General features: G+C 38.9%; 1 protein-coding gene across 1 annotated transcript; it reads left to right on the forward strand.

The window, feature by feature from the left end:
- Positions 1-348: 348 nt before the first annotated feature.
- SLC13A1 (solute carrier family 13 member 1) lies at positions 349-24,634 on the forward strand. The gene is made up of 15 exons (XM_075491544.1): positions 349-447; positions 2,221-2,349; positions 3,058-3,194; positions 7,176-7,363; positions 7,994-8,051; positions 8,141-8,207; positions 8,717-8,880; positions 13,473-13,592; positions 14,815-14,913; positions 15,003-15,104; positions 21,382-21,485; positions 22,376-22,485; positions 23,159-23,320; positions 24,252-24,389; positions 24,491-24,634. The coding sequence occupies exons 1-15, from the start codon at positions 349-351 to the stop codon at positions 24,632-24,634; spliced, it is 1,821 nt and encodes a 606-aa protein (XP_075347659.1).
- Positions 24,635-25,423: the final 789 nt, after the last annotated feature.

Raw genomic sequence — 25,423 nt, forward strand, 5'->3', positions numbered from 1 at the left:
TCTAACCACCAATACAAAGCACAGCACTATGAGGGCTGCTATGGGGAAAATTAAGTCCCTCTCAGGCAGACCCAGTACAACTTTTTATGAGGAAGGGCAGGGAGAGAAAGTCATGAGGAGGCTGACATCTAGCCTTGGTTTATGATGAACACTTATCTTATCAACCTACTGTTAATAAACTCACTAAAACAATAAAGAGCAAGATTTAATTTTAACTTGGTTTACTGGCCTGCTTTAGCAATGGCTAAAGGTGATAGCTTGGAAAAATATTAATCAGAGTCAGCTATTTAAAGTCAGATCTATTTTTTGGCAGTTTCTGCAGGAAAGTTCATCTACTTGCCATCAACCATGAAGATTCTTAGCTACCTCCTGGTTTACCGAAGGTTCCTGCTCATTGTCCTCACCCCACTGCTTTTACTTCCACTTCCACTTATCATCAAAACCAAAGTAAGTGACCTGGTTTGAGAGGTAATTATTTTGCACCTGTATGTCAAGCCTGAGATTCCTAGATCTTTTCAGAATCATAGAATCATAGAACAGTTTGGGTTGGAAGGGACCTTGAATGACTTCATGATGTTTGCATTGTGGATTTTCTTTCTTTTTTTTTTTTTTTTTGTCAGCTCTGTGCTGGTTGCATGAAGTTCTGAATTATATATTTGTTTTCTTAGACTACCTTAAAAATCCTGTCCTTACTATTACATTTTGGCCACTTTTAAACAGCTCTGTATGATTGACAATGGAGATGAGTTGTCAGAAAGACAGCTGCAACTACCTTTTTATTTGATGATGGATTCTGTTAAGTTCATCATATATTGTGTTGTCTGATAGCAAATGACTGGAATCAATGATCTGAGAAATTCCCTCTGGTTCCTAAATAGAGCAAAGGTTATGGCAGGACACCTTAGTTGTATTTTACTTGAAATAAATTATTCTGGCATTCAATAACTCTTGTGACAACTCCAGGCTGATGAAACAGCTATCTAAAAATTTTATTAGTGATTCTATTTGGTACAGCTCTGATGTCAGCAGAATGAAATGGAATTATGCTGTGATGTATTATCACACATGCATTATACGTATCGTGTGTAACAATATATGAAAGTCCAGTTCTGAAGTCTTTGCATCACAGAGAGACAGTGGTTACAGAGCAACATGCTTCACACTGTATCACACCACAGTTTCAATATTTCAGTTTCCTCTCTGAGAGGAAAAACTTGAGAAATTCTTAATGCGGTAGGACTTAAGTGAGATGAACATTTGCTAGGTGATAAATGAATCGACACTATCAAATTGTTTCAAACATAACACAAGCTTCCCTCAAAAAATAAATGTTAGCCATAGCTGACTGACTTGGATTTAACAGTGTTGTTTTCCAGTCAGAGGTTCCCAGAGCCGTTTCATTAAGCTATTCCTTTCCCAATACAAACCATCTCTGCTGCTGTTGAGTAGTTTCATGCCCTAACCAGTGGTATTAAAAGATCAAAACCATTTTCCTCAAGAGCAGAAATATAAACCAAAACTACACAAAAGAGGTTTCTAAGATTCTAGAAAAAACTAGGCTCACTTCATCCATTATATTTAGCTGTGGCTGCATTTTACAAGCAGCATTGAAGTAAATTCTCCTGAAAAAACTGAAAAAACTCCTGTTTTCCAGGAATTTAAATAAAAGACACTCACTAAAATTACAAGTCTTAAAAACAACGCCTGTGTTTCTTGTCAGTCTTGCACAATGCTTTTTATATTAGATGTTATCCTTGCCTTATGGTGCTGCTGACAAAACTTCATTGATTACAGGAGAGACAAAATTTGACCTATTATTGACTGCAACTACTCCTAGAGGTTTAAAGGTTTGCTTGCAGCTGCAGAATGTTTGTGGTTTATGTTAATTCATGGTCTGAGAATGCTCCAGAATGACCTATATGATTAATCGTGCTTTGAAGGAAAAGGCAGCTGACTTTTTTTCCACCTTTCATAAGTGGTAGAATTTAAATAATTTTACTATCACTTAGAAAAAATTATTTAAAACTACTTTACAGACTATGTTTCATGTCTTAGCAGGATTAGCAATAGCAGAAAATAAGTACCCTAAATTCAGGTCCCTTGACTCATACTTGTTCCAGGTGGGGGAATCTCTTTATTGACATAGCTGGGCTTTTTGCAATTGTGATTTTTTTCCCAGATGATCCACTCATATTTTTGTTGGTGCCTTTTGTATTCTAGGAAGCAGAATGCGCATACACATTGTTTGTAGTTGCCATCTTTTGGCTCACAGAAGCTTTGCCACTAGCTGTTTCAGCTTTGCTCCCTGCATTTATGTTCCCATTGTTTGGTATAATGGAATCTAAGAAGGTAACCCTTTTTTTCCTCTCTATCATATTATGGATTTCAATGATAAAATCTCCAAAGAGCAAACCACATAATCTTGAAACCTGATGGGCTAATCCATGGATTTGCTGAGTGCCAATCACAGTAGGTCTGCCTCAAGACTTGCTTATATGCTTTGTCCTCAGACCATTTTTCATATTTCTTTAATATTTTTTTTCTAGATTGTGATTCAGTGCTTAGATACCAGTTGATGGGAAAATGCTAGATAGATATAAAATATCCTTAACGTTACAGAAGCGAGATGACACACTAAAGACCCCATGTGCAAAATGCTGAGTCAAAGAGAGGACACCACAGAAGATCATACTCTATGTCTAAAGTTGTTCTTTTATCTGTTGGATAGCTGACTAAGTTAATAAAAGCAGCATTTCACTGGTGATTTAGTTCATATGTGAGATGTGACTGATGACCTTAGGTTGTTCATACCATAAGCCTTATTTTTCTTTTTTTTTTTAACACTATGCATTTTAGTGCACTTATTCTTGCATCATTTGGTTAAATGAAATTAACAGTTTCAATGAAATTAGCAGTCTAAATTTAAGCCAAAAACATTTCTCGATATTTATTTCAATATAAACCCTTACTGAAATTTTTTTTCATTAAACTGATAATACCAAATACTAATAGAAAGTCACCATTTAGTTAACAAAATGTTTTTTGTTTTTATTTCAGGTGGCATCTTCTTATTTTAAAGACTTTCATCTGCTGCTGATTGGAGTAATTTGTTTGGCAACGTCAATAGAAAAATGGAATTTCCACAAAAGAGTGGCTTTAAGAATGGTGATGCTGGTGGGTGTCAACCCTGCATGGTATGTGCTAAACAATGTCTTGAAGGACAATAATACTTGTGGAAAGCTATGTATCCCAGAAATAATTGCCTACTGCTTTTTCTGTAGTAGAAATCCAGCCTTTCTTTTCTACTGAAACAAAGTAGATATTTGAAATTATATGATTGATTTGTGGGTGACACTTTAATATTTTGCTGAAATCCTAATTGAAAGTTCCCTGCAGTGATTCTGTTCATAATAAGGATCCTTCCGAACAAAAAAATCTGATGAATTTGTGAATAATGTAAGGGTCCTGTTTCTTAATGGTGGTAGTACATTACTCACGTGATGCCTACAACTGAAAATCTGTGCTATGCTTATTATTAATTTGTATTTTAATACTGTTTGCAAAATTCTGGACACTTCCCAAAAAACAAGAAGAGTTCAAATACACAGTGAGGGAAAAAAGTAATAAAATTAAAGGTGTGGTGGGGAAGGAAAAACACATTAAGCACAATGTCTTTATTTATGTTTTTTTCTTTGTATACCTATTAAAAAAAAATCAAAGGAATAGGAACTTCCCCAGATGGATGAGGTGATGAGGGAAATGAAATCACACACTCTCTACTTACTCACTATCAGTATATATCCTATGAAATGAAAACTCTTTTCTTTGCTTGGTTTACAAGCTTGCAGAAAAGCTTTAGACCCACAGATTCATCTGTCAGCACACCAGTAAGGCTGCAGATAAGATCTGTAGAGCGAGTCTGGCTTCCCAGGATACATGATGCTTTATGACTCCTTGTCAGGAAGCAGACAGTGACAGGAAGTAAAAAGTCAGAAAAATAGAAACCCCAGGTCTAAAAAATGAGATGCCTCTTAGGTGATCTAACTAATAACAGCTCATGGAAATGCTGGATTATTTCTATTCCTCAGTGATTTGTCTGTCCTAATTTTAAATATCACATGTATTTTGATTTTTCCTGCATCTTTTGATAGCTGGTAGCTTTCGTTTTTGACAAAATGCTCCTTACATTCTTGTTCAACTGCCTCCCATTACCTTTAGCTATATTCCTGAGCTATGCGGGTTTAGTTATTTCAACTTCTCTTTTTCTGATCACTGCTAAATCATCACCTTATGGCTGAAATCTTGAAAGGGAGAACACAAGTGGATGGCATGCTGTGCTAAGCTGAGCACTGCTGGGGAACTTGCTGCGGACACAGAAACCCGCAGCCAGCTGCTGAGGATACCGCAGACAGCTTTGTAACACTGAGGAAGCAGTATTCCTCATAACTATCTCAGCTCTATCACATTTCCTGATCATGACAAAAGAATGATAAGATTATGATAAGATGATCTGTGAAGGAGAGAATCCTCCCACCTCTCAGCATCTGCTGCGCGTTAGCTGTGCCCACTGCAAAGTGATGCACGCTGTTCCCTGTGCGTAGCCCTCCTCCTCCGCTAGCAGGAGTCCCCAGCCAGCCTGTGCACATTGGAGCCTCATCCAGCCCAAAGCAGAGATACCATTGTAGGAGGTTTCTGCATTAGAAGACATGGGGGATGCAGCAGTGGAAGTAGAATAGCAGGAGTCTTCTGGATTCCGCATTCTGCACGCTTCTGGAGAAACTGGCTCGTATCAGAAATAGCGTGGCCAGCAGGACTGGGGAAGTGATAGTCTCTTTGTGCTCAGCACTGGTGAGACCACACCTCGAATGCTGTGTTCAGTTTTGGGCCCCTCACTACAAGAAAGACACTGAGGTGCTGGAGCATGTCCAGAGAAGGGCAACGAAGCTGGTGAAGGGTCTGGAGCAGAAGTCTTATGAGGAGCGGCTGAGGGAACTGGGATTGTTTAGCCTGGAGAAAAGGAGGCTCAGAGGAGACCTTACCACTCTCTACAACTACCTGAAAGGAGGTTGTAGCGAGGTGGGTGTTGGTCTCTTCTCCCAGGTAACAAGTGATAGGACGAGAGGAAATGGCCTCAAGTTGCGCCAGGGGAGGTTTAGACTGGATATTAGGAAAAATTTTCTTCACCGAAAGGGTTGTCCAGCATTGGAACAGGCTGCCCATGGAAGTGGTTGAGTCACCATCCCTGGAGGTATTTAAAAGACGTTTGGATGTGGCGCTTAGGAACATGGCAGTGTTAGGTTAACGATTGGACTTGATGATCTTAAGGGTCTTTTCCAACCTAAATGATTCTATGATTCTGTGAGTTCCTAAAGGCCTCCTGTCATTTGAGCTATGTGGTCTGGTCTGCAGACTCTCAGGGAAAGGTGAATATGTCTATGCAACGTGCAAGGACTAGAATGAGTAATAAAACACTGATTGTGCATTACATAGCAAATATAGTTGAATGTAAATGAAGTTATCATTCAAGGTTCCATGCAGAATATTTTTTAACAACACCACAGGGAGAATAATGCAGAAAAACTGGGGCTGAACAGGTTGGGATATATTTTATTATTTTTTTAGTCAATTTTAGAGTCACTCATTAGAGTACACCACACTGTACTAAATGGTCGCCTGACCATCAGTCCATCAAATGCTGAAAATTTATGATGAACTGTTTTGGAACACGTTAGTGAAGGTTTTAATCTGCTTTGATTCTAAATCCTCTTGCAAGTTGTACTAAAATTATATTTCTCTACAATGTGAACACTCATATTCAGTGTGCTTAGCCTGACCCATATTTTCTGCATAAAAATTTCTCTGGAAAACACAATTCTTCCCCAATTTCCATCTGAAGACATAATCAAAAACTGCATAAAGTTAATGGGTTTTATACTACTGATGACAATTTGTGTTGAATCAGGTCCACCACTGGTAGGTCTGCAGATCATTTCATCATTATGCAATTAAAAGTACACAGAGAAAAAACAAGGTGCCCCTATTGAGAAAAAATAAAGTTTGAAATGTTGTTGCTAATAGCTGAAATGAAAGGCTATGAGAGGCATTTTGAATGGTATTTTTATGTCATAAAATATTGCTTACATTATTTTTGTATAAAATCTTGTCTTCATGTGCTGAGTAATTCTTACAGTTTTTGTGAAGCTTTTGATCAAGGCTAGGCAAAGATCTTTACAAATTGCACAAATGACTTGTCAGGAAATGCTGCAACACCACAGTCCCTCCACTCCCAGTTGTTCTCCCACTGTGGTGACGCATGGCAGGTGTTTAATGACAGTGCCAACACCTTGGGACAGGAAGTCAAGAGGACTCCTCTCATTTACAACTCCAAGAGATGCATTAAAAATGACAATGCGGCCTGTATTCTAAGTTTACTGTCCAACTTCACCAGATATGACATGGATTATTTGATTTTTTCAGTGTAAAACTAGAGTGGCTCCAGTCACTGATGCAATTCAGTGCATTACATCAGTGCAATCAGGAATTGCACAGATGCAATTCCTATTTGTAGTAAACTTAGCATAAGCTGTGCCAAGACCAGACTAAGACATTGTAATGACCTTCACTTTCCCATTTAATATCAAATATGATGTTTATTGAGGGACAAATAATCCCTACACCTGTCTTGGGGCTCTGATTAAGAACTAAGTTAAGTACCACTTGCTGAACTGTTAATATTTCTTCCTATAACACCTGGACTGGTACCTAGAGGATTTACAGCCTAAGTGATAAGTCCAGGCTTTTGACCTACCTTGTAAAATACGAGATTAATAGCATTAGCAGTATAGCCATTTTAAATTTCATTCGAACTTGTGATATGCATGGTGCTCTTTCTTCAAAGATGATCTAAATACAGTGTCATTCTGTGAATAAGCATTATTGCTTCTGTTTTGATTTATAATATATTTACTCCTTTAACTCTAAAATATGATCATTTCAGTGTCTCTGATCAAGATAATTTTAATTCATAAACTTCCTTAGAGGTCAATTACACGCTTTAAATTTTCAGTGTTTCCTACATTCAAGCTTTCTGTTGAAAAAGCTTTCCATTTATGTTAAATAGAGTGGTGACAGGAGGTGTTGCTGTAGCAGCCACAGACTCTTCTCTCCTGTTCCAGGCTTACGCTGGGTTTCATGGTTAGCTGTGCTTTCTTGTCAATGTGGCTCAGCAACACCTCTGCTGCTGCCATGGTGATGCCAATTGTAGAGGCTGTAGCTCAGCAGATCATCAGAGCTGAAGCAGAAGCTGATGCGCTGGAGATGTCTTGCTCTAACGGCTCCGTCAACCCGGCACTGGAGCTGGACGGTAGGCACGCAGTGCAGTTTTTGCCTTTGCCCACCCTCACTCTGCAGCGGAGTAAACACCACACAAACCAAAGCCGAATAGGCTAGGGAAGTACTAGCATCATTACACGCTTCATTGTGAGACTTGTGTTGGATTACTGTGTGTGAGGTCTCTCATGTTCGCAAAGATTAATTAAACTGAAGAGGTGCAGAATGAACATGGCAGTTATATGAGGGGAGGGGAGAAGAGAAGAGGCTGGCTTGTTCAGCCTAGTAAAATGTCTGAAAAGAAATATGACTACAGGCTATAAATACACTGGGGGTTGAATGTTAGCAAGAGAAAAGAGCTCTTAAAGCTCTAGGGTGATGTTGGGAGAACAAATGAATCTAAACTGTTTACATACACAGCTGGATTGTAAATCAGATTTCTTCTCATTAGATTGTAATAATAATTTACATAATAATAATAATTTTCAAATAATTTACAAATAATTCAAATAATTTACAAATAATAATAATTTTCTCCTCAATACATTGTAAATGTATTCATGGGATGATGTAAAGTGATTGCATGGAATGGGACATGCTGATGGAACCTCTCCAGTTTTGCTCCTTTAAAATACTTATCTGTCTTTGCATCAATGTCTTACAGAAAATATAGGAGAATGTGAAAACAGTGACTGGAAAGAGAAAGAAAAACAAATTAATGGGTAATAGTTATTCATTTACTAAATTCTGCTCTAAGAATTCATCTGAATAGAATATCTGTTTATTACAATACATACCTTTGTTTTTCCAGATATGACAAGAATATGGGTAGTACTGTGTGCACAATTGAAAAGGAAAATGAAAAAGAAAAGGAACAGGTACTTAAGGTGTCTTTTTATTATGCAACTAATGTGTGTAACTTAGTTTTAACCTAAATCTTACTTCTATGTAACACCTAACACGGCACAGCTAGCAATGAAGGTACTTTCATGTGAATAAGAGATACATGTGTATATTCGCATACACATACAGTTTGCTTATGTAATTTCATTAGTGGGTTTGTGCTCCCAGTGTATTTTACACAAGCTAAACCAACCTCACCCGAGTACAAACTCTATATATCAGGTGTGGATATATATCAGTATATATAAAGGAAGTTGTTGTGTAAAGACTGAGACAGCTGAGGAAAAGGACTTCGGGATTTGACTCTCCCTCCCTTTCCTTTGCATGAATAATTGTAGTACCACTGTCACAGCAAAGGAAACCATGCTGCATACAGCTATATTGTCAGAAAATTGTCTGGCTCTTCTGGGATATCCTTGAATCCTATTTTTGTGCTTGATGATGTGCCCTTCTTATATATTAATTGGTGTATATTCTTTCTAAGCAGAACCTACCACCTGCTGAAACAGGGAGAAAAAGCAGAGAGGACAAATACAGTGGGATTTTCAAAATTATGTGCTTATGTGTTGCTTATTCAGCTACCATTGGAGGGCTGACCACAATCACAGGAACATCAACTAATCTGATTTTTGCTGAGCACTTCAATACGTAAGTGACTATATTAAATTATTTGCATTCTTCTTAATCCAGAATTTTAACCGTTCTTTCCTGAGATCTCACATGGCTGCCCTAAAATGCATTAAAAGCCTTATCCTTTGATTTGATATTTTTTGATTCCATTACTTTCTTTTTGTTATTTTTTGTTAAAGAGATAATATGAAATTGCATGGTTGTATTTGCCTTACACTAGGAAAGGCTGTAAGTGATCACTCAACACATGCAACAAGATGACCATTCTTTGGTTAAGTAGCACTTTACTCTTTGAATAGCTGCATGGAGAAAGACGGGCTTATCTGAGGAGGAAGACACTACTTAGCATGAATATGACAGACACTATCTGGCCTTAAAGGACTGTTACTCATTTCTAAGTCCAGCAGGAGTTAAGTTTGGGTCTGCTTAGCAAGAGCATCAGGAGACTTTCAGGAGGCTATGCTTAGTGCATTGTTGAAATGAGGAATTTAGGTCCATTAATCGAAGAAGCAGCAAATCATTTCAAACCAGTCTGAAACTTTGCATTCAGTGGAACACTTTGTTTTGAGGTTATTAAAAATGTTCTTTAATATTTCTTGTCTTTTCTAAGCAGAACTACTTTGAAAAGAAATTTGGCAGATTTCATTCCAAAGCTTTTGAAAAACCAATAGTTCTGGCTGAACTTTTTTTTTCTTCTGCAAACTACTCATTGCCAGAAATATTTCTACTCTAATTTTAAAATAGACAGAAATAAAGCACAATCCCTTTATTACCCTCTGTCCACTATTCTTTATTGGACACGGCAAAATGGTGAAAGACCAGTTTTCGATAGATTTTCTTCCAACCTGTGTTCCATGAATGGATGAAATTTGGCTTCAGCATGCTGCTAAAGAGAACCGAAGTGGTACAGTCTGTAAATCTGCCTGTGAGAATAGCAACAATGGATACAGTATGGAAACTATAAGAGTGCCTGTTATTGGGGCCAAAGAACTACACCGGGGAGACTATGGCATTATAAGTCCTTCAGACTTAAACTTTTAGACATATAAGCATTTCTGGTTCAAGCAGGCTTCACACTCAGGAGCCTAGAAGAATCCAAGATTGATTACTAGGGGTAAGAACTGTTCTTGTTCATTTCCCTGAAGTTGTAGGAAACTTGAAGAAAACTGGCTTGCAGCTGTTTTTTCAGTTTGTCTTAGCTGTTAACAATCTCTTCAAGAATGCATAAGCAGATTGTGTTCTCTTCCTGGGTCTTCACCCTCTGCCGGGAGCATGGGCTGTACATGGAGCACTGCATGTGTAATCCAGTTGTATACCCCACCAGGATTTTGTTTAATCTTTATACAGCCACTGAGCCTAATCCTTAACTTAAACTGAATCTACCACCTAACTGTGCAAATATTTTTATCTTTAACTGTCTTGCTCCCCTTCTCCTTAGAGGCCTCACTTGTATTTATGCCCTGTCTGAAGTGGGAATCGACCTGTTAGCATGACTTGGATGCATTTGCGGTCTACCTTCATGTATCATAAGCATCTGAAGTAGAATACTTCAGCAAAAGAGCTGTACATACAGCATATTCCTGAGTTTCCCACTCAGGGACAAATGACACTGTGAAATTCCATATTCCTCATATCTTCCCAATTTCCGTATTAAATAAATTGGAATTAGTGTTTACTGTTCTCTACTTCCCTCCTTTTCATTTGTCACATGAAGAGGAAACGAGTATATCTGTGTTAGCATTGGAGCCTGTGTGTTGCTGGGAGTCCTCAGCCTGCTGTTGATTTAGGACATGCGACTATGCTGTGTTCTACAGGGCAGAAGCAAACAGTGGAAATGTTGATGCAGTGCTAAGCATCCCTGCCATTGAGACCAACTGCCGTAAGGGCTCCTTTTCAAGACAGATTTGTTACTGATCCTCTCAGGGTCACTCTATTCATTCTTTAATTGGATGCAAAGAGACACTACAATATAGTGTCTAGAATACATCCAACTGAAAAAAAAAAAAAAAAAGAAAAAGAAAGAAAAAAAAAGAAAAGTATTGGCTAACACACCAAGAAGTTGTGTAACCAGCTAGTAGGCTAAGCATTAGTCTGCTCACCACTGCCCATAAGATACCCAGAAGCCTTTATTGGCCAGGGAGGCATCAGTGAGGATGAGATGGGCTGGTCCTCACTGCTCCCTGGAACAGATCCTCAGTGATGCTGGGTCCCTTTCTTCTGACTCCATATGTTTTTCCTTTAGTATTTTATCCCTTTCCTTATTGGTGTTTTTCCTCTTGAATCCTTCAGACTGCTGCAGATCCCCATGTCAGTTATCTCACATCTGCAGTTTTACCTATCTAATTTTATATAGCTCTGCTGTAGACACTTTCTCACAGCTCTTTCCCACACAAAGCAGTTTCTTCAGCACTGCAAGCCAAGGTTCACAGCTGGGCCATATTAGAGCAGGGCTGTGGATCCTAGGAGCACAGGCAGCTGCACCCCAGCACAAGGGGAAGGCTGGGGAGAGGTTAGAGAGAGAAAGGGTTACCAGACAACATTGTGTCAGGGAGAAAACTGAGTTCTCCTATGCTGGAGGAAGAGTAAATCCTGCAATGAAACCTTTGGTTCTCCAGTCAGGCTCACTGACAGGTTGCTCAGTTTCCTCAATCCTATTCTAATAACAGACTTTGACCTTCCAACACAAAGAATCAAACTTTGCTAACATCCCATTATCTTCAACCTCAGCAATTTTGTAAAAGTCATAAAAGGAATAATCTTATCTGGATTTGTTTTATGAACCAAATTTGTTGGCATTTGTAGTGTTTGCCTGGAAAGAGTTTATTGTTGTTGGCACTGAATCACTGTAAAATGAGGATTATTAAAATCAATGACACTTTTTCATTTTCCAAAGGAAATGGGTCTAGAAAATATATAGTTCAGTGTGTCCTGTCCATCCTTGCTTCAGGCAAGACCCGTAGTAGATAATCCAACAATAGCAGATAATCCAACCAGCACTACATAATAGATCGTTGTTAAAATAATTTAAATTGATCATCCAGTCTAGCTGAGGAATATTTGCTCTGGAGATGAAGAATACCTAACTTTAATATTAAGATTACTAGAAATACTTACATGTGTATTCAGCCCTGCACAAACTTACTGTGAAACCTGACAACAATATATTAACATTTTATAACTGAATTGACTCTTTAGTATAAAGTTTTCAAGAGCTTGTTTTGTTGCTCAGTAAGGAATTATCACACATAATTCAGGAAAGATCATAAACACTTTAGCAAGTGATGAAATGCTAAGTCATTGCTATGCTGATGTCAGTTTCTTCCTATCTTGAAATTCATACATTCAAAAATTGATATGGCTCATTATGTAACAAAAGCTAAATAGCCACGTAGTCAGTAAATTGTCTATAATAGCACAATGCCTTTTCTTGTTCCTGTTTCACTGTCTCATCACTATGTACAGTTACAATTTAGAGCATCACATCAAGAAGTGGGTAGGAGTTTTGGTTCAGTCCCTGCTGGCAGTTTAATTGCAATATATGTAAGCATCATAATAAATATAGATCAATCCTAAAACTTGAACAATACTTGAGAAAGCATTTATAATAAGCATTTACTGCCTCCAAGACCTATGTGACCATCAGAATTCCTTTTCTTCTAGCAAGGCCTGAAATACAAAAGATTGGCTAATAATTGGAAATAGTCATTACAGTCTCTGTCTGGATATTGTGATGTCCCTTCCATCTGATTTTTGCATCAAGGAGGAAGGGTGTTCAAGGAGACTAGAATTTTCTCACTTTTAGCATTAAAAGCTCTCTCAGTAGAGCTGGAGGAGCTCAAAGGAAGAATAACTTCTGTTCATAAAGTAAATCAGAAAACAGGATTCATTTACCTGGCCTTTTTGCCTGTCTGGCATCTACCTTATTCAACAGTAAATTCATTTCTTTCAGAAAACCAAAGCCCATTTTTCCTTTTCTTAAATGCACACGGCAGGGAGAGCTGTGGTTGAATGGCCCACATCTGTAAACAGTAGATTAAGACAGCCTCAAAGAGATAAGGTGGCTGGAGACACAATCCACGTAACAAATGAATATTTCTGCCTTTCCTGGAAATTAGTAATAATAATTTTGGTTTTAATCAGTTTTGAATCCCTTCTGGAACCTTAAACAATACAAGTCTCAATGTTGTCTCCACTGTTGTCTTCTAAGTTCATTGGAGCTTGTTCATTTGAGTATATTTTCTTGTGCTAAACTCTCCTCTCAAAGAACTGCTTTTCTTCAAGTTCTGTTTCTTTGTAGTCCTAATGGTCCTTAACGCTGTGAGTGGCCCTTCCTTGCCTACTGACCTCAGGTCAGACACACCTAGATCAGTGTCAGGTCCCCAGACCTGTTGCCGATCCAGTGCTCAAATAACTGGCACAGCTGGTTCCTGTAGTGGTCACGATGCTCAGGAACAGGACGGGAGGGTGAGGGAGGAGGACACTGGAGGCCACCTCATGCTTAAGGCAGCTGCCAGCCAGAAGCACTCTCTTGCAGCAGGGCTTTCTGGCTCTTCTCACGAGTCTTCTTTCCTTTGCAAAGCTCAACTGAACAGTTTTTTACTTTCATCCAGACGTTACTCAGCTTGCCAGTGCATCAATTTTGGATCCTGGTTTATCCTTTCCATCCCCATCACAGTTATTATTCTGCTGGTCTCCTGGGTCTGGCTCCAGTGGCTTTTCCTTGGGTTTGAGTAAGTAAATGTTGTAATCAATAAAACTAAAGGTTGATGATATAAGATACTTTGTACCAGCAATAAATATTGCATCTAAGTTTAACAAGCTCAATATAAGATAATGTAGCAATAAGATAATACAGCAACAGTGATTTTGCGTCCCTGATTAGTACGGATGAGTCTCTGGATGGGACAAGAATTTTCTAAAGTAAAGATCCTTGACTCAGCCCAAAGTGAAAAGTCCATATCACAAATTATGATATCCATTCCTTTAGAATATGCAGACATCATCATTAAACAGTGCATGTGTGCAAGGCAGAAGAATACTGAAATTGTATACATTTTGGTCTAAGACTGGAATTTATAGTCAGGATGTTGCCCTTTGCTGGAGTCAGGAATTGGCTTGAATACTTGAGCAATATCTGTGTTATAAACTGGATGACTATATTTGTAAATGTGAAGTAAAAAACTTCCACTTTTCCAAAATGTATATGTGGTGGTATGGTGGGGGGGGGGTTTCCCCTCAGAGCTTGTGCTTTTAAGGTTTTGGAGAGGACAATGCTTCTTTTGGGCTGATTCTTCAAAGCCTTGTTCTCCATGAGTTCACTAACATCTGCAAACATAACAATGGGGACACCTGTCTTCCACAATTACCTGGCTATGTATGGCACAAGAGATGAAGTCTGAGACTGTCTACTCTTAAGCAGACTTAAAATCATCCCATGCTTACCACTCCATATGTGAACATTTATTGTTTCATTTTTCTTGATTGTTTCAAAAATGTTCTTTTTCACACTGTGTAAGGGTATTATCCAAGAATGAAAACTTAGCTCATACCAAATAGTCTGCTGATCAGTGTGCAGGCTACTCATGCGATACAAACTTTTTCATTACAAAACAAAGTAAAGCAAAGTATAGACGACTTTCATTAAATAGCCAGGTTATGTATTTGATTGTTTCAATTAGTTCCCATGATTAAAGTTGCATCCTTCCTGGGCAAATGAGCTAGTCAATAACAGGACACATTTCGTTGCTGCCTCTGTCAATCTCCCATTGGGGCTTTTTCAATTAATTCCAATACGCTCAGTTTGGTGTGTAATAATTAAATGGGAGATGCTGCATTGTAAAATGAGAATTTTACTTTTTCAAAAAGTGCTATTGGTAACTGGAAAGGTTGGACCTTGTTTTTTTCTGTATACACCATTAATTCATTGTTCAATACTGCTGATTTACATTCCAGTTTTAAAAACATGTTCAAGTGTGGCAAGAGGAAAACAGTGAGAGAAGAAGCCTCAGCACAGGTGATTCAGGAGGAGTACAAGAAGCTTGGACCAATAAGGTATGTCAAACTATAAATCTGCAAACAAGAGCGAGTAAATCCAAGTGCAAATTCAGGAAAATGTATAACCCATTCTGTTTCTGCTATAGCTACCCAGAAATTGTTACACTTGTCCTATTCATTCTAATGACCCTGCTGTGGTTCACCAGAGACCCTGGCTTCATCCCAGGATGGTCTTCACTTTTCCCAAAGTAAGTAATCTTTTTTAATACACCAACAAGAATTGTACTGTGTCTTAACTACATACCTTCTTTTCTTCTCAACTGAAAAAAAATAAAATACTTGCAATACTTCCAAAGTATTCCAGGCTGAAGTTGTTGAAAAGCTTTGTAGTGTATACAGAACAGGTAAACTCCAGCAATTTCATAGATGTATGTGTGCAATATCTGAAATGTGCTAAACCCATTACAGGATAAAATAAAGTGCTTCCTAAGAGAGATTATGCCTAGTTTTTAGACTTGATCCAGTGAAGGAGAATGCATAATGATTGATGTTACAGTATCCTACTTCCTCATCAAATCTACAATTTCAAGAATAAATCTTTGGTTAGAATTTTTTATCTACTGCCCCTAGTGAGAGCCACCCTTGTATGCATACAGGCCAACATCCCCTGCTTTGACAGCTCTAATTAATGATATAAATTACTACCTGTTCATACATAACTGTCTCAATGTCACAGTTCAACTAACCACCCAAAAGCTAGGAACTATTCAGGAACTATTAATTTTTTTGCCTTCTGCTGCAGCTTGGTTTTCAATCGCTTCCCCAGGATCACCTAGACTTTTTTCCCTAAGAAATTGGTCACTCTTGCAAGAACTTATAATACTGTGATATCTCCTGTTCTCTTGCTGTAATTACTGTGATTTCAGTTCTGTTCTGTGATAAAGGTCTGAGTTTTGCTCTGGAGTACTGGGAAGTAGTTGCAGGACTGGAAGGAGCAGGACTTTGTGCTGTTTAGGCCCTTCGGGATTTAACATTTATTACTGGATGGGTCAAAGGCCAGTGCTGGACTTGGATGGTAATTTTCCATTTTGTTTTCCTGTGTGTCTGTCATAAATGACATATGAACATGCATCCATCATGCCTCCTCTCTTTAAATATACTCCCACCGTTCATACACACACACACATGCACCAGTGCTCTGCCAGAAAGTCTGGTAGGGGATATTACAAGAAATAATTGTAGCCCTTTGAAGATTTAAAGTGCAAAGGAAAATTATTTTGTGTGAAAAATGCCATTAAAAAGTGCAATAAAAACTAAGATTTTTTTAAAATTATTTTTTCATTACCCAAAAAATTGCAAAAGAACTTTTTTTCTCCTTATAACCACAGCAGAGCTGATGATCATTGTCTCATACGAAACACTGTATTCTTGAAGGGGTTTTGGAGTGTTAACCTAATCAAGCAATCAGCTAGCTAAGCAATCAGGCTGGTTTTGTTTCTCTTTCTGCTTCATATTAACATCCAGTGCTCATCGAGCACCATTTAACAAGATACATCTGATACTGAAAAGCAGACATTGTAAACAACCTTTCAAATTTGTGACTTATGGCTCAAATGGATTATTTCAGTCCAGAGATCCCCGTCTTCCTATTTGAAGTTGTCTGTTTACTGTTGTCTGAGGATTTTGTTCACTGGCAGGGAAAAGCAGAATACTCTCATCATAAGGGTGGTTACAGGTTCTGCACAGGGATGTTACTTTGTGGATGCCCTCTAATGTTTTCCTTGGAAGGGAATGCAAGCACGCGTCACGTCACATTAGGCTGAATCGTGTTATAATTTGGGTGAGGTAACCTGAAGAGAAACAAAGCCTGTGTTACTGCCTAACAAAACCTTTAAGGGAAAAGAAAGCATTTCTTACTATTCAGACCTTGCCTATTTCTAGATAGCTTTAATTTATCAATCAATTGCATTAACTGGCATAAAACCAGGCAATTGGGTTTTTATTCTTCTGAGCAACAGAAAACATAGTGAAGACACATCAGTGGGGCAAGGAGGAGCACAGGTACAGCTGCGAGTAGTAGTGAGCCATCTTCTGTAAAGAAAACAAAGCAGCAAACAGGAAAAAGAACTCAAAACCCAACAACTGTGGTTCTGTCAATGGTCACATTGCACTCATCACCGTGATGTCCAAGAGGCTTCTAGCAGTGCATGAACTGCGGCTTACTTCTCTTATGCCTGTGTTCCCTAATGCCTCTGCGTACAAAATTGTTCAGTGTTTCGGATTTAAGTATACTGATAGGCACATGCACAACTTCCTTACGTTTATGTAACAGGAAACAACTGTAAAGAAATATTCTCTGCCCTTAGAAATCTAATTTCTTATCAGAAACCTCATAGTACTTATTTTGCAGAGGCCCTTATCGCACAGTCTCAAACCAGCCTCAGTGAAGTTCTGTCACCTGCACAGATGAGCTTCCTCCTTAGGAAAAACTGCAGTGTCAGAGCTATAAGTAACCTTGAGACCCTCCACGGCCAGTGAGTGGGTCCTACTAGGTATGATTCACACCGCTCCCAGGGCCTTAAACCAGACAGGACTGTCACTTCATCTATTCTAACATGCTGAAGGTCAGACGAGCGACATTATTCTGTGTTAAGCCCGGTATAGATTTATTAGAACATGAATTCCCAGAAAGCAACCAGGCTTGATTTCAGGGGGGCAAAGCACAGGTTCCTCAGATTTTGGGATTTACCGCTTTCCTTGATAGTCTGTCTTGGTGGATAATCATCTCTGTTGCCAAACTGAATGAGACAAACTGGCACCTTGTTTTCTGCCTGAATATAGCTTCCAGCCATCTATTTTTGCCTTTCCCTGCTGTGTTGAAAACTTTTCTGTGATAGATGCTTTAAGGATGTACGTATCTGGTTTAATTATATCACATTATAAGCTTTGTTTTGACAAACTAAATGGAATGCTCAAAGTTTTGCTTCAAGAAACAAATTCTCATCACTCTCACCACCCATGTTCATGTTCTCAGCCCCCTGTGTGCATCCTCACAAGTTACTGAATACCCCTTTAAAATACTGATTTTTTTTTTTTACATCCCAGCAGAAATATTGGTATTTAATGATGATACCTCCCCACTTTTTAAGGGCTACTTTTTGAAATGTCAGCCAATTTTTAATCCACTTTTGTGCTGTAACAGTATTGAGTAGAGCTCATTTTTAAGCACCATTATCAGATCCCTTTCAAATATACATTACCTTTACCAGTTAATTTTTCGTAAGAAAAGTTTGTAAATCTATTAAAGACTAATCCTTTACTGTCCTGCCCTGAGCCCCTGTTACCTCCCTCTGGAGGCAGACAGCAGGATGTTTTAATAAATGTATAACACCACATAGAGCAGCCCAGGGTAAAAATGCCTCTTTGCTCCCCATCTGTTGACAGCACAGGATCACACATCATTTCTGCTATAGCAGTTTCTTTCCATGTCCTGGCCTGATTCCAGGCTGTGGGGTATTAGCTTCAATTAGAGCAGTTTCAAGCTGGCCTTTGGCCAGGACTTTATGAACCTCGTAAGAAACAGAAAGTTCAACACTGGGCTGCAGCTGCTTACTGCTAATGTATGCAAGGTGGGCTTCCCTCACGCTTCCTCAGATTATTGCCTGAGTGTATTCTTTCTTTTTTCTGCATGGTTTATTCCTTTATTTACTACCAATACAAGGCCACTATGTAATTTTGCCCACAGCCCTGTTCTCTACAATGATCTCAGTTGGAGTCATTGTGAGATCTCCTTAATCAACAGCCTTTTTGCTTGCTTATAGGACAATCAGATTTGCAGTGTTACAAGCAGGTAGATGTTGTATATGCAATTGTATTACAGCTTGGATAAATGGACTTTTAAAAATGTTTATCTCAAAATTTGATAATGATTGAAAAGCTTCTGTTTGGAATGGTGCCATGTGTGTCTTCACACTAGTATGACTGATGGTAGGATGTTGTGTGTGTCCCAAGCGGGTTTTCTGAGAATGGTGTTTTGCATCACGAATACTAAGTTTTTGTGAGCAAAAAATTGTACCTCCCTAGTTCAACAAGGGGAAGTGCAAAGTTCTGCACCTGGGGAGGAACAACCCCAGGCACCAGTACACACTGGGGGCCACCCAGCTGGAATGCAGCTTGGTGGAAAAGGACCTGGGGGTCCTGGTGGACACCAAGTTGAACATAAGCCAGCAATGTGCCCTTGCTGGAAATAATGCAAATGGTATCCTGGGCTGCCTTAGGAGGAGTGTTGCCAGCAGGTTGAGGGAGGTCCTACTTCCCCTCTGCTCATCTCTGGTGGCCACACCTGGAGTGCTGGGTCCAGTGCTGGGCTCCCCAGTACAAGACATGGATATAATGGAGTCCAACAAAGGGCCACAAAGACGATTAAAGGTCTGGAGCATCTCACCTATGTGGAAAGGCTGAGAGAGCTAGGACTGTTTAGCCTGGAGAAGGGAAGGCTGCAGGGGCATCTTGTCAATTTTTACAATACCTGGAAGAGTGCAAAGAGGACAGAGCCAGGCTCTTCTCAGTGGTGCCCAGTGACAGGACCAGAGGCAATGGGCACAAACTGAAACATAGGGGGTTCCTCCTGAACATCAGGAAATGCTTTTAACTGAGAGGGTGACTGAGCACTGGCACAGGTTGCCCAAAGAGGTTGTGGAGTCTCCATCCTTGGAGATATACAAAAGCCATCTGGACATGGTCGTGGGCAACTGGCTCTGGGTGACTCTGCTTGAGCAGGGGGCATTGGACCAGGTGACTTCCAAAGGTCCCTTCCAATCTCAGCAATTCTGTGAAGAAGCAGCTACCTAGAAGAAAGTGGCAGCATGAATTGTTTCTGTATCTAAATCTTGCCTTCCTTCAAAACTCCAAGCAAGTCTTAAGAGAGTGCAGGATAGGATCCTAGAAGAAGAGATTTTCTGCTCTTTAGACACAGTGCATAGGCTAAAGGTGATATATAGGCAGAACCCTCTACCTTAAGAAACCATAACAAAATAGTAACTTCTTTTTAAAAAGTGTTTTCTGTGCTAGCAGACAATAGGAAGCACGAGACAGAATATATTAGAGAACCACTTCAACTTCTATGGCAGCTTCATTTTGTGACAGCATTAGCTAAAACTATGCTGGTTGTGGTGTCAGTGTGCTAAGAATATTAAGGTTTTTTTGAATCTCACCTAACACTGTTGCTAAAGCAAAGGGATCTGCCAGATTATACAATTGTAACATATGACTGGGAGATGACTTTTCCCTTTCAGTGAAAAGCCCTGTTTTAGTACAAAACCTTAAGCTGCTGGGAAGATCTGCTAGGAAGTTATGCTTGGACCTACTGTAGCTGCATATGCAGAAAAGCATATGGTATGAGGCTGAGAGGACAAATATATTGGTACATTGGTTCAGGAAAACTTACAGAAGAACTTACAGAAAATAGAAAAAAAAAACCCAAAACTCAAGAGAATGTTGGTTTAACTTTCTTCAGCAAAATTCTTATTCATTTGAATGACCATCTTGACTGAAATAAGACAGACTGGGATGTTTCACCACCTAACAGTGTGTAACAGAATCAGATGGATGTGTTAAAATGGCCTTAGATCTCGGCTTTTCACTTTACCTGATCTTGGGGCTACTCTATAAGTTAGAAGGATATTGGATCAGTTTAAGAAACACTAGTGCAAGCAATTCTCAGGCACTGGAAATGACCAAAATAAACACGGCCCTTGTGTCTATGACACTAGTAGTAACAGCCATAGGAGGATGACAATAAAGCTCTGCTTCCTTCTCTTAGCTATAAAAGCATCATCCTTTGTAGGTGTGCACAGTGCTCTTAAGGCCTGTTGGACTGAATCTATTACAGAGCATATTAAAGTTATTAAATTTATCATTGAACTGTGAAAATTAGTTGTTTAAGCATCAGCTATTCCCAAACATTCCCCTCCCCCAGCTGATTTCTGTGTGACAAAATAACACGTGCTTACTCATACTTATTTATAAATTTAGAGGGCTTGCATCTAATATTTCTACAGATGTGGTGAAATGACCTTGGCTGGCTGCCAGATGCCCACCTAGCTGCTCTCTCACTCCCCCTCCCTAACAGGACAGGGGAGAAAATAAGGTCAGAAAGCTTGTGGGTAGAGATAAAGACACAGACATCCCTTACCAGTTACCATCATGGGCAAACCAGACTTGATTTGGGGAAAATTAATTTAATTTAGTTGCCAATTAAAAATAGAGTTGGATGGTGAGAAACAAAGACAAAAACTAAAATACCTTTCCCCCACCCTCTTTCCTTCCAGGCTTAACTTCACTCCTTTATTCCTGACTCCTCTACTTCGTTCCACTGCACCAAGTGGCACCGGGGGTGGGGAATGGGGGGTTGTCATCAGTCCATAACAGCTCCTTTCAGCCACTCCATCCTCCTCCCCGCTTTTTCCCCCTGCTCCTCCTGACTATATGTATTTATGTGTTTTTTTCTTGTTAAATTCTCCTTAGGTATAAAGGCTATGCTACAGATTCAACAACTGCCTTAGTGATAGGCCTCCTGTTCTTTATTATTCCAGCAAAAACATTTTCTAGGACTTCAAATGGAGAAAACAGTTGAGTATATTTTGATGTGGATTTTACTACAATAAGGTATCATCTAAGATGCAACCATAAATATAATATTGCATTTGTTAGAGGAATGTTGTTAAATACTAATGTTACAATCTTAATACAGGATAATATCTTACTGGGATATAAAGCATCCCTGGCCTGGAAGTTAGTGCCAACAATTAAGCAATGCGAGCAGCACGAGCCCGTGCTGTGCAGGAACCTGCTACCTGCAGCCCACCACCACCACTGGAAACCACCTTTCCATTGACTGCAATGGGCTTTGAATGGGACTGCACGGGGCAGGGTTGGGTAAATTTTTTAAAAATGCTACTGCTTATTTAAGATACCCTATAAAAAATGGTAAATGAGTCCATTCTCATTTAATTTTTCCCCTTCAAAATGGAATTTACCCTTATTAAAGTATACCCCGGCTTGTCCTCTTTATGCATTCAATTCTGCTGCTGAAATCCATGAGATCTGGGGGTTCATAGAGAATGCAAGATCAGAACGTAAATGAGTCTAAGTGAAACAGCATTTGCTCAGCAATCTGTCTGAATAGTGCAGTTTTATTGAGTAAACTAAACTCATTGATACCCCATAGCTATCTTCTGCACAGGGAAGGAGGGCAGAGGGGCCAATGCTTTGCTGGTGGAAACCGTTGTAGTTCTGTCGTCTTCAGGCTGTGACGGTTTTCACCAGCTAAGGATCTGTCCCAGGAAGAGCAAGTTGTTCACGTCAAAGACTTTCTTCACGTTATAATGATGAGATTTTGCCTTTGAGTATTTCCCAAGTACTTCCTCAGAGACATTATTTCAAGATGTTTTTCAATATGTTTTTAAATGTTGGTGGGGGTTTTGGTATGGGTTTTTTTTTTTAATTTTTTTTTCTCTAGCTGTTTTTGGTTACACTCCACTGATTACTTGGAAGGAATTTCAGTCGTGCATGCCCTGGGAAATAGCTATTCTTGTTGGTGGCGGGTTTGCACTGGCAGACGGCTGTGAGGTAATGCAATTTATAGAAGATACTGAACAATTAGCATGACCCACATCAGGAGCAATTCAGACATGCAGTGAATTCACAGATATTCTCCTGTTTTAGCAAGTTATTCTGTAGCAATATTGAACACGATAAACGTGACGAATATTCAAGACATTCAGAAAGCAGGGTTACAAAAAAAGGAGTTTACTTTGTCTTCAAAGACTATGCACAATGATGACTACTGCTTGTTATTTAATTTAAACCTGAGGGTGGTGGGAGTTGTGCAGACACACTGTTTCCAAAGCCTTAGGGTTAACGTCCCATGTCACTGAGGCACTTCCCACGTGGAGCCCTGCTGCGCACTCCAGTAAATCAAGCAGGTTTTCTGGCCCAAATTCTGGTTATGAAGCTTGGTATATGCATATTACAATTTTCTGATTATGACTCCTCTAAATATCTCAGAGGTGTAAATATAAATAAATGGAATATAGTTTGCATGGGTTCCTATAAGACATTCAATTAGAAAAATGTGCTTAAAAACATGTGGTAGGAATATGGAAAATATTTCAGATTTTTTCTCTTTTACACAAATACTTTACAATTAGCAGATGAGTAAATTCCTAATCTATACCATTTATTCTAATTTTCTTCTCAGTGATTTGTAAAAGATAATCATGTTGTCATATTCCTTATGCAGGTTTCAAAACTTTCTGAGTGGGTAGCAAGTAAATTGACCCCTCTAGGATCATTACCCTTGTGGCTGGTTATCCTGATATCATGCCTTATTGTCACTTCAGTAACAGAAGTGGCCAGCAATCCAGCTACCATTACGATATTTTTGCCCATACTATCTCCTTTGGTGAGTATGACGCAAGTTGTTTTTAATCAGAATCTGCTCTATCATCCATGTAATAATACAGCTGCTCAAAGAAGCAGTTTTTAAAAGTCTCCATAAAATACTTCACGTAATTTTTTGCTGTGCCATGTTGTGCATTGGATACTTGGTTGTTCTGGGGCTTTCTTACAAAAGATGTTGAAAATTCAGTAAAATCAGGTAAAAGTTCAACACTCAAAAATTGACGCTGTTATTCCTATTCGTGTATAGTCAAAGCACTTAAGGACAGATCTCCTAGTGTTTCTTCAGGACCACATCTTCAGTGAAAATGGTTAACACTGCAACTTTCAAGCTGTCACCAAAGAGAAGAGAGGGCTAGTAGATGTGCTTTATATGTAATTCTCATTTCTTCTCTCCTTAGCTCAATTCTGTCCTTTCTTCTCATCATCTTTATCAAAACACCCAGTTCTTTCTTCTTCAAAACTTACTGATCATCTTCTAGTCTGTAGATTTTCCTCTTGCCCAGCCTAGACACATACTAATGCCCTTTCCCTCTCTTACAAAGAAACCTCAGTCCTCACTTCATCGAATCTCGCCTATGTATTATATACAAATTCAACTTTATCATCTTTCTTGCAGTGTTTTGCTTTTAGTGCTTGTGCAGTGCCCACACTCTTTGCAATAGTCTTATTTTACGGACTCAACTACAATTGGAAAACACCAGGCGTGAATTTAAAGTTCAGTAGCTATTCTGTATTAGAATCACCTTTTCTCCTCTGAAGCATTCCCAGATATAATCTTAAAAATGAGTTATCAGAAAAGGTTATTTCTCACTATTTAAACTGCCAGTTCTGTTCACAGTTCACTTGTGTTAATACAATCAGTTTGTATTTATGTATTTCATTTGGCAGATGTGTCCCTTGACAGCTGTTCTCTCTCTTTTCTTTTACGATAGGCTGAAGCCATTCATGTGAACCCACTTTTCATTTTGATACCTGCCACCTTGTGTACTTCCTTTGCATTCCTGCTTCCTGTAGCAAACCCAGCCAATGCCATTGTATTTTCATATGGTCATTTAACTGTTATGGACATGGTGAGTTTTAAGCAAAGCTCCCTAAAGGGGATTTTTAGCCTTTAAAAAACTTTCTTCAGTGCCTTGATGTGAGTTTCTGCTTTCTTTTTCCTCTTCTTTAGGTGAAAGCTGGTTTGGGCATTAACATCATCGGAGTTGCTGTAGTTATGCTTGCAATTATGACATGGATAGTGCCTATTTTCGATCTCTATACTTACCCAAGTTGGGCACCAAACATTCCTTCTACAAATAGCACTGGGCTGTAAAAAAAAAAAATAATCCTGGGGATTGATTTGAATTGGTCTTGTTTCTTTTCTTTTTCACTGACTTGTGGTGAGTCACTTAAAATGCTTTTTGTCACCACAACAATAGGGATCCACATTACTATAAATGCCATATTTCACAGTCCCAGAGACTGATGATCCAGTCTGAGAGTCTAATCAGGAAGAGTGCTAGACTTTCTAAATATCATAAAGTTAGATCAACTTTCTAATCTATTTCAGCTAGTCTGAATTTTTATATCTTCATATTATGAAGGAAAAAATAAATGTGCATAGCCACTGGCAGTTTGCCCCCATTCTCAGGGTAGTGGAATAATGAGATTTAGATTTTATTATTTCAAATAACTCTTCTTACTGTTACTTTGGTGATATTTGGGGGTTTTCCAAGAGCATACTGGTTTTCTGTTTTCTAGATTCAAACACTGTTTGAAATGGTGTTGATCACAAACAAAATATCAGGCAGGGGATTATCTTGAACACATAGTTTACAGACCTGTCAAAAATGCACAGAAAATGGAGAAGAGCAGCACGACCACTTACACAGCACTTTACCTGTGAAGCACCTTGTCATTTGGAAGGAGAATATATACTCAAGCATATGTTCAGTCTACCTCCTTCCAGGACCTCACTGAAACATGGTGGTGTTGTCGTTTAGTATTTTTCTAGACAGACACGTATTGATAGATCTGAGTTGATCTATATGAATGGAGACTAAATTATCATCATACCTCTCTACCAAAAGTAGAGATATATCCCCTTGATGAACGAAAGCAC

The sequence above is a fragment of the Mycteria americana genome, chromosome 1 (genome assembly GCF_035582795.1).
Source record: "Mycteria americana isolate JAX WOST 10 ecotype Jacksonville Zoo and Gardens chromosome 1, USCA_MyAme_1.0, whole genome shotgun sequence".
Lineage (NCBI taxonomy): Eukaryota > Metazoa > Chordata > Aves > Ciconiiformes > Ciconiidae > Mycteria > Mycteria americana.

Coding starts and splice junctions, on each gene's coding strand:
- SLC13A1 (XM_075491544.1), top strand. CDS start 349: ATGAAGATTCTTAGCTACCTCCTGGTTTACCGAAGGTTCCTGCTCATT. Junction 14,914..15,002: donor AAGAAGCTTGGACCAATAAG/GTATGTCAAACT, acceptor TTTCTGCTATAG/CTACCCAGAAATTGTTACAC. Junction 21,486..22,375: donor GACTTCAAATGGAGAAAACA/GTTGAGTATATT, acceptor TTTTTTCTCTAG/CTGTTTTTGGTTACACTCCA.